Source organism: Scyliorhinus torazame, chromosome 1 (assembly GCF_047496885.1).
Source record: "Scyliorhinus torazame isolate Kashiwa2021f chromosome 1, sScyTor2.1, whole genome shotgun sequence".
Taxonomy (NCBI): Eukaryota; Metazoa; Chordata; class Chondrichthyes; order Carcharhiniformes; family Scyliorhinidae; genus Scyliorhinus; species Scyliorhinus torazame.
Window position 1 is genome coordinate 77,070,879 of NC_092707.1, and position 13,821 is coordinate 77,084,699.

The 13,821-nt window shown below is 42.7% G+C and overlaps 1 protein-coding gene across 1 annotated transcript in view; it reads left to right on the plus strand.

Moving 5' to 3' along the window:
* ksr2 (kinase suppressor of ras 2) overlaps positions 1-13,821 on the plus strand; it is an 815,194-nt gene that overhangs the window by 440,731 nt on the left and 360,642 nt on the right. The window contains exon 5 of the mRNA XM_072496823.1: positions 2,605-2,786. Coding sequence (XP_072352924.1) covers positions 2,605-2,786 — 182 coding nt within the window. The remainder of the gene's footprint in view (positions 1-2,604; positions 2,787-13,821) is intronic.

Here is a 13,821-nt window from a genome sequence, read left to right on the forward strand (position 1 = left end):
CAGTTTCTTTGGTGAACATTGATACAAAGTACTTATTTAGTACCTCGTCCATTTCTTCTAGCTCAACACATAGATTTCCCCCACTGTCCTTAAGTGGTCCAATGCTTTCCCTGCCCACTCTCTTGCTTTTTACATATGAATAAAAAGTTTTGGGATTCACCTTAATCCTACTTGCCAAGGACTTTTCATGACCCCTCCTAGTCCTCCTAATTTCCCGCTTAAGTACCTTTCTACTTTATACTCCTCAAGGGTTTCGACTGTTCCCACTTATCATTTGTTCTCTCAGGAATGTGACGTTCCTGAATCCTAATCAACTGTCGCTTTAAAGACTCCCAAATGTCTGATGTTGATTTACCCTCCAACAGCCGCACCCAATCCAAATTCTTCAATTCCTGTCTAATGTTATTGTAATTTGCCTTTCCTCGGTTTAGCACCTTAATGCGAGGGGTAATCTATCCAAAAGTACCCTAAAACTTATGGAATTGTGGTCACTACTCCCCAAATGATCCTCTACTGAAACGTCAACCACCTGTCCAGGCTCATTCCAATACCAGGTCTAGTACTGCCCCTTCCCTCATTGGACTATCTACATATTGCATCAAGAAGCCTTCCTGGATACACCTTACAAACTCTGCCTGTTCCAAGCCCCTAGTACTAAGTGAGTCCCAGTCACTATAGCGGAAATTAAAATCCCCTGCCGCAACAACCCCGTTACTTTTGCATCTATCCAAAATCTCTTTACCTATCTGCTCCTCTATCTCTCGCTGGCAGTTGGGGAGCCTGTAATAAATGGCCAACATTGTGATTGTCCCCTTCCTGTTCCTGTTCCCTACCCAGATTGCCTCATTGTATGAGCCCTCCGAGGTGTCCTCCCGCAGTACGGATATAATATACTCCTTAACCAGTAATGCTACTCCCCCTCCCCTTTTACATCCCTCTGTATCTCTCCTGAAGCATCTGTATCCTCCAATGTTCAGCTGCCAATCCTGCCCTTCCTTTAACCACGTTTCTGTGATAGCCACAATATCATAGTTCCAAGTACTAATAAGTGCTCTAAGTTCATCTGCCTTACCAGCTATACTTCTGGCGTTGAAACAAATACACTACAAACCACTGCGCTTGAGCAGACAGGATAATGTTGTTCTCTTATTTTTGTTCTCTATTTCCCCTTCAGGTATTGCATCTTCTGAGCTAACGCTCTGGTTCCCACCCCCTGCCATACTAGTTTAAATCTTCCCGAGTGACTCTACCTAACCATCCAGCCAGGATATTGGTGCCCCTCCAGTTTAGATGCAACCCGTCCTTCATGGACAAATCACACCTGCCCGGAAGAGATTCCAGTGGTCCCCAAATCTGAAACCCTCCCTCCTACACCACCAATTTAGCCACATATTTAGCTGCACTATCCTCCTATTTCTAGCCTCACTGGCACGTGGCACAGTTAGTTACTGGGTAACTACTGGGTAACCTAGCTTAGATGTAAGGTAAGGTAATTTTGACTGAGAACATTTTACAGTGACCACCTTTAAGGACATTTGCACCAAGCTGAGCATTTTTCTTAAAGGTAAAATTTAAGATTTAAAATGGTACTGTTTCTCTTCCTGGCTCCAAACAAATATTGGGGCCGTTATTTACAAAACTCTAGCCAGCAAAAAATAAAGATCATCTAACTGTGCCTGCTAATGTAACCCTGGAAAAATGGTTCTCTAAATTTTCTAACAGTTGTATTCCTTGCAAGATATACAATAATAAGGGGAGATGGTTGTCATGCACCATCAGCACTAACTATACTTATTGGCCTCACAAATAATAACAACATGTGCTTAAATGTCACCTTTAACCTAGTGGAACATTCCATGATTCTTCACAGAGGCAAACATGGCCTGAGAACAGGTAAGGTAAGTAAGTGACTGGTAAAGGTGGATTTCAAGTAACCTTTTGAAAGTGGGGGATGGAGGCAAGTTTTGTTGTTCATCCTTCATTCAAAACAGAAAGGATTGATGTGATACTTGCAAGCAAATTTTAATTTTCTGATGTGTTCCTTGATATTTTTCACTGGCCCAATAGTTAGATCTGTGGAAAATGAAGAGCTGCGTTGTATTTGGAATGTGTCAATCCACTACTTTGTAAGATATTTCCATTGTTCAATTTGTGGAATTATTTGCAGTGGGTGATAGAACTTGACATATGATCAATCCTTTTTAAAATTAAATTCCAAGTGCCCAATTCTTTTTTTTTCAAATTAAGGGGCACTTTAGCATGTCTAATCCACCTACACTGCACATCTTTGGGTTGTGGGGATGAGACCCATGGAAAATGTGCAAAATCTACAGGGACAATGACCCGGGTCCTCAGCGCTGTGAGGCAGCAGTACACTCCGCCATCGAGCCCCCCACTAAATGTGATCAATCCTGAAGTAGGATCCCAGAAAAGTATTCAAGGGCTAATCAAAGCTGAACAGGGGCAGAACTATTTTTGTCCTGCTCTGGTTGTTTCTGTCTCATTATTGTTTATAAGCAGTGAGTCTTTCATTATATTTTCGGGCTAGTTTTGTGCACATGAATAAGTCTTTACTGATTTGTTACCTTTGTATCATTCTGCCAGGGCAAAGAAAAAGAACAAACCTCTAAACCTGAAGATTCACAATAGTGTTGGTAGCTGCGAGAACATCCCTGCTCAGCGTTCTCCTCTTCTCTCCGAACGTTCTTTGCGCTCCTTCTTTGTTGGATATCCATCTTTTCTTCCTTCTACTCCTCCCGTTCACACTGAAGCCAATTTCTCATCAAGTAAGTAGCCACAAGTCATTTTGAATTGGTTGCTGGTTGAACAAACAGGATGTTATTGGGTTGGAATTCGGTCATTTCATTTTGATATAACATTGGCCTTCAATTTTCAAATCTTAGAGCGACTTTATTTTCAATTCCATTGCCCCTTTAATATTGTTTTGGTTTACTCATTTGTTTTACTTCCCCAAAAAATCCACAGTATGATATGTGATGAATGTAAGAAATTGTTATATTTTATATTTGTTGCAGTAATGTTATCAAAACCTGGGTAAGATACATAGAGACAGTGGGCGAAATTCTCCGTAATCGGCGCGATGTCTGCCGACCGGCGGCAAAAACGGCGCAAATCAGTCCGGCATCGCGCCATCCCAAAGGTGCGGAATCCTCCGCATCTTGAGCGGCCGAGCCCTAACCTTGAGGGGCTAGGCCCGCGCCGGACTGATTTCCGCCCCGTCAGCTGGCGGGAAAGGCCTTTGGTGCCCCGCCAGCTGGCGCGGAAATGACATTGCCGGGCAGCGCATGCGCGGGAGCGTCAGCGGCCGCTCACGGCATCCCCACGCATGCGCAGTGGAGGGGGTCTCTTCCGCCTCCGCCACGGTGGAGACCATGGCGAAGGCGGAAGGAAAAGAGTGCCCCCACGGCACAGGCCCGCCCGCGGATCGTTGGGCCCCAATCGCGGGCCAGGCCACCGTGAGGGCACACCCCCCGGGGCCAGATCGCCCCGCCCCCCGGAGCCCGCCCGCGCCGCCTTGTCCCGCCGGTAAGAGAGGTGGTTTAATCCACGCCGGCAGGACACGCATTCTAGCAGCGGGAATTCGGTCCATCCGGGCCGGAGAATCGCCGGGGGGCCCCGCCAACCGGCGCGGCGCGTTTCCCGCCCCCGCCAAATCTCCGGTGCCGGAGAATTCGGCAACCGGTGGGATTCACGCCAGCCCCCGGCGATTCTACGATCCGGCGGGGGGGTCGGAGAATCTCGCCCTGTATGTCTGCTAAAGCTGTGATTAAGGTTATAAAGTGAAATAATCCTTGATTTTGCAGGGGGAGTGTTCTGCTGATCAATTTGAGGAGCATTTACTTGCTTCCAGATTCCTGGCTAATGGAATATTGTTTTGATTTGGAAGTTCCTGGGGTGCAATTCATTTATACTTTGGGTACAGATGATGTAATTAAGGGGAGTTGCCAGGCCTGTCTGTAGTTGCAGTTTGCCATATGATTTTAGTCTGACAAGAAGTGTTTTCAGTTTGCTCCTGAAAGGTTCTCCCCACAATCTCTGCACAGAGAAAAGCAAGTAAAACTTGATTGTTAACTTTATTTATAAGTGGTATTTGAACTATATTGGTTTGCTTAATTGGAATATTTAGTGTCAGAGTTAGCATGGAAGTTAGAACTCCTTCTTTGATTTCAGAACTATTAGCTGTAAAGCTATTTTTTTGTTGCTAATGTGGTTAATTCTGTTCAAATTAAAGTTTGTTTTAATACAAAAGATAACTATAGGTCAGTGTTATCACGCCTGTGGTACAGTCACCTTTCCCCACAGGTTAACAAATTGCAAATAGTTGGTTTCTCATTCGCGATCCTAATAGATGTGTATTGTAGATTAAACAATAGAGCTTGGTTTTAAGGATCTTGAAGGGTTTTTTGATTGATACAGTGCTTCATTCCTTAGTGATATTGTCAGCCGCAAAACAATTCTCATGTCTTCCCAATAGAAAAAGCACTAATGTTCTGGGAAATAAAGTAATTAAAATGGGAACTGTCAGATTTGTTCAAAATTTTATTTTATTCAAAAAAATATTCCAATTAAGAGGCAATTTAGCGTGGCCAATCCACCTACCTTGCATCTCTTTGGGTTCTGGGGTGAGGCCCACACAGACAGGGGGAGAATGTGCAAACTCCATACGGACAGTGACCCAGGGCCGGGAGCAACCCCATGTCATCAGCGCCATGAGGCAGCAGTGCTCACCACTGCGCCATTGTGCTGCCCGTTCATTTAAAATTTATAAAGTGCTTTAGGGTTTCAACTCTGGTAATTATGATGAAAGTCTGCCATATTTGTGCAGTAGTAGGAACTTTTGAAATTTGGAGTAATAATAGGATTAATTAATGAGGAGAAAAATTAACTCAGATACAAGGGATATTTGGCTCAGATTTGATCCTATCAATACCTTGCGTCATAATGGATGCCACCTTCAGACGGCACACAGATTGTGCTGAAAGGTGGCACAAGGACACATTGGTGTTTCCTGGCTTTCCAAAATGATAGTAAAATTACAGGGCTATTTATATATATATATAGCATGTGTCAAAACAGTTTTCCTTAAGGGTTCCAAGCAAGTTACAGTGGGCAGCATGGTGGCACAGTGGAAAGCACTGCTGCCTCACAGCTCCAGGGACTTGGGTTCAATTCCGGCTTTGGGTGACTGTCTGTGTGAAGTTTGCACATTCTTCCCTTGTCTGTGTGGGTTTCCTTTGGGTGCTCCGGTTTCCTCCCACAATCCAAAGATGTGCGGGTTAGTTGGACTGGCCATGCTAAATTGCCCCTTTACTGTCCAATGACTGCCTAAATTGCCCAAAGGTTAGGTAGGGTTACAGGGATAGGGCAGGGTAGTGGGCCTAGGTAGGGTGTTCTTTCAGAGGGTCGGTGAGACTCAATGAGCCGAATGGCCTCCTTCTGCACTGTAGAGAATCTGTGATTCTATGCTACGCCCAGCATGATCTGGATCACACCCTTGCCAGGCGTCATCTAGATAATCATATTTAAATGAGCAAATAGAATCATCTGTAAACGTGCAGCCCATTTGAGGCCGCATTCTCCCGGTAGTCACCGGCCACATTAGCGAGGCCTCACTCAGTTGTGGATTAGTACTGATCTCCACAAGTGGAGACAGATGAGATGGTCATGCCATGGGGCTCAGAGGCCTTTGGAGCTCCTGGGTCATCAGAGACAAGGGAGGCAGTTCCAACCTGGCAACCTGGCAGTTTTAACCTAGCACTGTGGCAGTTCCAATCTGGGAAAGTCCATTGATCATATGTTGTCAGGTTGAGTTCATTGAATTCGCTATCATTTACATGCTATTGATGAGTTCCCCTTTCGATTTCTCAGTAGCTTACTTTGGAACATTTCAGTATTAGAACAAAGCAACATTGGACTTCAGAGCAGGTGTAGGCCATTTGGCTATTTGAGCCTGCTCTGCCAATCAATAAGATCATGGGTGATTTAGCTGTGGTCTCAACTCCACTTTCCTGTCTACCCCCAAAACCCTTGACACCTTTGTCTATTAAAAATCTGTCTAACTCAGCCTTGAATAAATTTAGTGACCCAGCCTCCACGACTTTCTGGGAAAGAAAACTTCACAGACTAAGGATGTTAGACTTTTAGCTGCTGCTGTATAAAGAGTCAAAACTTCTGCTCCTTTTCACCAACACCTTTATTTCACTTCAACAGACTCTGCTCAAAACTCTAACATCACGTCATCTGACATAAAGGCCACCTGAAGCCCCTTTACATATCAGTGTCAATTATTGGATACTTAACATAAATGATACAACTAATTGGAATGTCTCTTAACCCATTACTTAACAGTCTCCCCTTCCTTGGAGAAAAAAAATAATTAGGTGAAAACAAAATTACAAGAAACTCAAAATGCAATTTCCCCCCTTCTTTTTTTTTTTCATTTTTGTTGGAAGAAGAAAAAACAGTCACAGAAACAGACTCCCTTCATTAACAATATCCAAAAGTTTCTGTGAGCTAGCCCCTCTTTTTGTAAAAAAGTCTGACAATTGATAGCTACTGTCGACCCATTTAATTTTTGCTATTTCCCCTCTGTCCAACATCTGCTTCACACTTGCGATGTCTATCCTCAACCTTTTTTCATTGACACTTTTTGTAGAGTGCACATTTTCCCACAGGGATTTATTGTCAATGTGACATTCAATGGGTATATTACCCAAATCTCCTTTTCCCAAAATTTCAGTCAATATCCACCGCCTCTACAAGGCTTAACGTCTCAGCAGCCAAAGTGCTTTTGGCCACTCTTCTTATTTTCTTTGTTTCCCACACAAGAGGGCAACATTGACCATTGTTCCCCAAAAGGAAAATTATAAAACCTCCTGCGCTTGAAACCCCATCACATAAATTTGCATAGGACGCATCACTATAAACTATGAGTTTCAAGTGCCTAAGGTCACCTAAAACCAGGAACCTCAAATCACACTCCTGCATTTTTAGTTTGACCAACACTTTATTTGCTCATATTATATCTTCCACTTTGGGATCATTCATTTTTGTACTTAACTCTAAGACATCGAAACTCATGTCCGGTCTAGTCTGCCTACCTAACCAATTCAGTTGCCCAATTAAACTTCACAGTTGTTCTTTTTCCATCTTTTAAACCATTGCGTCTTTTTGTGAAACCCGGCCACGGCTAATTGCTATTGGCTGATGCTTTCCAAATAAGATTGCTGACGTAAAGTTGCCCCTAACTTAGTCTGTCTGATTTCCAGTCCAATATATTTAAATGCACAGAAGCCTGACTTCCAACCCTGAATTCTTTCCTCAAACCAGAGATTACAGTAGCTTCAAAATCACTAGTCCCATCCCACAAAAAATCATTGACATACATCATAAAGATGCCAGAAAGATTTCCTTTATAGTGCCAGTAAAACATTGTCGGATCTGCTTTCAACTGGCAACAGCCTAACTTTAACAAAACTGACCTTACTGAAAAATACCAGACTCTAGACGCATCATTTAATCCATATACACATTTGTTCAACTTCCAGAGTACCCCTTCTGTGTTAGCTGCCTCTTTAGGAGGACAGAGAAAAGTGTCTTTCTGGAGCTGATGCCCCTGCAAGAAGGCAGCTTTTATATCTATAGATTTGCATTCCCATGCCTTTGTGGCTAATAGAGCCAAGAAGATCTTTAAAATAACCTTTCCTGCTGTAGGTGAATCTAGCCTTAAATCCTGATCTTCTAAGTTTTCTTCAAATCCCCTTGCCACAAGCCTGGCCTTTGCCTTATAATTTCCATCCGGAAGAACCTTTTCTGTGCAAATCCATCTGTGGGATAGAGCTCTTTGTCCCCTATCCAGTACTTCCGTGTATACCCCAAATTCACTCCAACTATGCAGTTCTTGCTGTTTGGCATCTTTGGTAACTTTTTCATCTAATTTATTGGAAGCCACCAAAATCTCACGTGAATGTGGGCTTCTACTCCTATTAGTATTCGTAGCCTTTGCAGTCTTACTCAAGTTCCGAGACCTTGAATACTGCTTGATCTTTCCCTTCTGCTGTGGGAAGTCCTTTCAATAGTTCTCGACCTTTACCTGCAGACCTGTTCACTGTCCGATGTACTATTTGAACTGGCACTGCGTTTCTGTGCCCTATATTTTTGAACTTCGTGTTCCCAATCCATTGTATTGACTCCTTCCCCTGAATGCTGTACATTCAACCAATGTTTATACTTTCCAGTGGCCTTCCCTGCTCTACTAATAACAGTTGCATCCTTCCATTGACTAGACCCTTCAGGCAAGTATGTCACTTTTGCACCAACTTTTGGCAGTTGTCCTTTTGCAAAAATGGCCTGAAGTGTTGTATTCCTCTACAGAAACCCTGTCTATATCAGTTAACTGGTCCTCATAGATCTGTAACACTTGCATACCAGATGACCCTGGTTCCTCGTCATGTCTGTCTGCTCTATCTAAATTTGAAAATTTGTAGTCTGTACCCATTATCCTTAATGAATGTATCCTAACAGTTTGATTGCCATGTTGCAAAATAATTGTTTTGCCATCTATGCCTATGATCTTTCCTGGGCCTTTCCATTCATTAAAATTGTCTCTCTTATAGTATATTATGTCTCCTTGCTGAAAAACGGTATTTGATGGCCGTACATTATGCCTTAAAGCTCTGCGAATTCTTTAAGAGACTACTGCTTCCAAAAAGGCTTTTCTACTGCTATGTAATGCATTTAAATGCTCAGCAAAGGCAGAACTAATTGTAGTCCCTTCCCAAACAGGAGGCTGGTCATCCAAAATAGATGGGATTTTACAATTTCTACTAAACACGAATTGATAGGGACTATAGCGCCCAACCATCCGCAATGAATTCTTTGCATGTACCACCCGTGCTAAAGCTGAATTTAGCCTGTACTTCGGTCTATCTGCCAAAATTTTCCGGAGCATGTCATGGATTACAGCATGGTTTCTTTCACAGACACCATTACTAAATGGGCTTTCCGCAGCCGTATTCATAACTGTGATATTCACGTTTTCACACATATCCCTAAACTCATCATTAGCAAATTCCTCCCCCTTGTCTGTAAGGAATTTTGCCGGTGGGCCCATTCCTGTCCCTATCCATTTTTCCACGATTTGATCCAGAATTACTCTCTTTTCTTTACTTTGTACAATCGCTGATTGACTAAATCTGGTTGCTAAATCTACAAAATGCAAAATAAATATATTATTGGCTTTATCCCAGATCTTAAAGTCCATGGCCACAATGTCGTTAAAATCCCTGGCCAAAGGTAGGGTTATTATCGGCCGTGCTGGTATCCTTCTGTACGTCCTACAAACTTCATAACGATCACTAACCTGTTTTATCAGTTTAGTATAGTCTTCATCCCTTACCCCTGCATCCTTTCATATATTTTTCAGTCTCTGAGGAGACGGATGCGCAAATTGCTGGCGCAGTTTTAATACAACAAGCTTTCTATCAGCTAAAGTCCCATTTTCAACTGCCATTAACACACCCTTAACAACTCTACTTGAAAGATTATTTGTCAGTAATGGAATACAATAGTGTCCCGACTGTGTAAATTGTAAGTCCACTGTCTTTCCAAAAACTGTTGCCTTAACCTGTTCCATATCCAGATTCAAGTGTGTTTTTACTGAAAAGTGGCCATTACTGAAACATGGTTAAAGGATGGTCACGACTGGGAGTTAAATATCCGAGGGTATCAAACTATTCGGAAGGACAGAGTGGATGGTAAGGGAGGTGGTGTAGCTCTGTTATTTAAGGATGACATCCGGGCAACAGTAAGGGATGGCATCGGTGCTATGGAGAATAAGGTTGGATCCATTTGGGTGGAAATCAGGAATAATAAGGTGAAAAAGTCACTGATAGGAGTAGTCTATGGGCTACCAAATAGTAACATTATGGTAGGGCAGGCAATAAACAAAGAAATAACTGATGCATGTAGAAATGGTACAGCAGTTATCATGGGGGATTTTAATCTACATGTCGATTGGTTTAATCAGGTCGGTCAAGGCAGCCTTGAGGAGGAGTTTATAGAATGTATCCGCGATAGTTTCCTAGAACAGTATGTAATGGAACCTATGAGGGAACAAGCGGTCCTAGATCTGGTCCTGTGTAATGAGACAGGATTGATTCAGGATCTCATAGTTAGGGATCCTCTTGGAAGGAGCGAGCACAAGATGGTGGAATTTAAAATACAGATGGAGGGTGAGAAGGTAAAATCAAGCACTAGTGTTTTGTGCTTAAACAAAGGAGATTACAATGGGATGAGAGAAGAACTAGCTAAGGTAGACTGGAAGCAAAGACTTTATGGTGAAACAGTTGAGGAACAGCGGAGAACCTTCCAAGTGATTTTTCACAGTGCTCAGCAAAGGTTTATACCAACAAAAAGGAAGGACGGTAAAAAGAGGGAAAATCGACCGTGGATATCTAAGGAAATAAGGGAGAGTATCAAATTGAAGGAAAAAACATACAAAGTAGCAAAGATCAGTGGGAGACTAGAGGACTGGGAAATCTTTAGGGGGCAACAGAAAGCGACTAAAAAAGCTATAAAGAAGAGTAAGATAGATTATGAGAGTAAACTTGCTCAGAATGTAAAAACAGACAGTAAAAGTTTCTGCAAATATATAAAACAAAAAAGAGTGGCTAAGGGTCCTTTAGAGGATGAGAAGTGAGATTTAATAATGGGAGATGAGGAAATGGCTGATGAACTGAACAGGTTTTTTTGGGTCGGTCTTCACAGTGGAAGACACAAATAACATGCCAGTGACTGATGGAAATGAGGCTGTGACAGGTGAAGGCCTTGAGAGGATTGTTATCACCAAGGAGGTAGTGATGGGCAAGCTAAGGGGGCTAAAGGTAGACAAGTCTCCTGGACCTGATGGAATGCATCCCAGAGTGCTAAAAGAGATGGCTAGGGAAATTGCAAATGCACTAGTGATAATTTACCAAAATTCACTAGACTCTGGGGTGGTCCCGGCGGATTGGAAATTAGCAAACGTGACACCACTGTTTAAAAAAGGAGGTAGACAGAAAGCGGGTAATTATAGGCCAGTGAGCTTAACTTCAGTAGTAGGGAAGATGCTGGAATCTATCATCAAGGAAGAAATAGCGAGGCATCTGGATGGAAATTGTCCCATTGGGCAGATGCAGCATGGGTTCATAAAGGGCAGGTTGTGCCTAACTAATTTAGTGGAATTTTTTGAGGACATTAACAATGCGGTAGATAACGGGGAGCCAATGAATGTGGTATATCTGGATTTCCAGAAAGCCTTTGACAAGGTGCCACACAAAAGGTTGCTGCATAAGATAAAGATGCATGGCATTAAGGGTAAAGTAGTAGCATGGATAGAGGATTGGTTAATTAATAGAAAGCAAAGAGTGTGGATTAATGGGTGTTTCTCTGGTTGGCAATTAGTAGCTAGTGGTGTCCCTCAGGGATCAGTGTTGGGCCCACAACTGTTCACAATTTACATAGATGATTTGGAGTTGGGGACCAAGGGCAATGTGTCCAAGTTTGCAGACGACACTAAGATAAGTGGTAAAGCTAAAAGGGCAGAGGATACTGGAAGTCTGCAGAGGGATTTGGATAGGCTAAGTGAATGGTCTAGGGTCTGGCAGATGGAATACAATGTTGACAAATGTGAGGTTATCCATTTTGGTAGGAATAACAGCAAGAGGGATTATTATTTAAATGATAAAATATTAAAACATGCTGCTGTGCAGAGAGACCTGGGTGTGCTAGTGCATGAGTCGCAAAAAGTTGGTTTACAGGTGCAACAGGTGATTAAGAAGGCAAATGGAATTTTGTCCTTCATTGCTAGAGGGATGGAGTTTAAGACTAGGGAGGTTATGCTGCAATTGTATAAGGTGTTAGTGAGGCCACACCTGGAGTATTGTGTTCAGTTTTGGTCTCCTTACTTGAGAAAGGACGTACTGGCACTGGAGGGTGTGCAGGGGAGATTCGCTAGGTTAATCCCAGAGCTGAAGGGGTTGGATTTCGAGGAGAGGTTGAGTAGACTGGGACTGTACTCGTTGGAATTTAGATGGATGAGGGGGGATCTTATAGAAACATATAAGATTATGAAGGGAATAGATAGGATAGATGCGGGCAGGTTGTTTCCACTGGCGGGTGAAAGCAGAACTAGGGGGCATAGCCTCAAAATAAGGGGAAGTAGATTTAGAACTGAGTTTAGGAGGAACTTCTTCACCCAAAGGGTTGTGATCTATGGAATTCCTTGCCCAGTGAAGCAGTAGAGGCTCCTTCATTAAATGTTTTTAAGATAAAGGTAGATAGTTTTTTGAAGAATAAAGGGATTAAGGGTTATGGTGTTCGGGCCGGAAAGTGGAGCTGAGTCCACAAAAGATCAGCCATGATCTCATTGAACGGTGGAGCAGGCTCGAGGGGCCAGATGGCCTACTCCTGCTCCTAGTTCTTATGTTCTTATGTTCTTTCTTCATCGACGGTTTGCTCAGAAGCCAAGGTATCTCACTTGATACAACATCCGTGCTAATGAAATGATTCACTCCGGCAATATTGCAAGGGATCACCACTCTTTTCAGCAACTTCAGAGTATTATCATCCCCAAACCTGAAACTTGTGGAACTTTCAAATTCCTTAACCTTGTTACGATTTTCAGCATTCAAGGAGTCTAGGTAACATTTTAACCAGTCAATTCCACACAGAGTAGATGTGCAGCCACTGTCCAATACAGCACAATTGAAGGATTCTGCAACCAACACCCTCATTACCAGCGTAAAACTGCTTGTTAATAGGACAATGCCTTCTTTCTGGTCACTATCTTTTTCCTCTTCTGACTCTTCCATGCCATGTGTCGCTTCAAACACTCTATCATAACGAGTTGGACAGTTGAAAGCATGATGGTATTGAGAGTCACATCGCAAACATCGATTTATCATGCCCCGTGCATTTCTGGGGTTCATCTTCCTATTGTAGGTTCTAACTGGGTTTCTGTCTTCATAATTTCCTTGTCTCCGTCTCCGTCTATAGTCTTGAGCTCTGTTCGTAGCCATACGATTTCGCCATCCTGTTACTAGTGTATCTTCCATATTCTGCCTTATTGCAGGCTGACCTATTTGGGTCATCAGTCCCATTGGAATCAAATGTATCCCCAGAAACTTTTTTAAAGCTTCTGTCATCTGATCGAATAAGGTATCCTTACCCGCAAACTTAACTCCTGTCAAAACCAGGAGCCTAGCCATGTTGCTCACTCTAGCACAGTCAAGTAATTTAAAGGCCAACACAGACTGTAGAAATTCCAGGTTGTGTTTCTGCAGCCTTTTATATAGTCTGCCAAATTCCATTATATAGTCTTCAATGGAGAAATCCTCTATTTTCCGGAATCTATCAAAGTCCGACCATGCTTCATACCCACTTAGCAAGTCATCCTTCTTATAAATCTTATACATATAACATAATAGTGTCTGCAGACCTTTTTCTGAGTCTAACTCTTCCAATTCCAGCTCAGAAAACACTTTGCTCCCGATTTTACTGTCATAAGGTCGAGAAAGAGCCAATGCCATACCTTGTTTTCGCTTTCCCAAAGCAGTTACCTTAGTCCACATAACTACTGCACTTCTCCATTAGTTGTATGATCCCCTTTCAGAAAATAAGGGGGGACAGTCATATCCGGCCATCTTTATCCCAGGTTCAGCCATATATCTTTGGGGGTTTTTTCTCACTCACTCCTTGGTTTTGGTCTGGAAAAGTTGTGTCTTTCAAACCTTCACATTTGCACAGCAACCATCCTCTGCT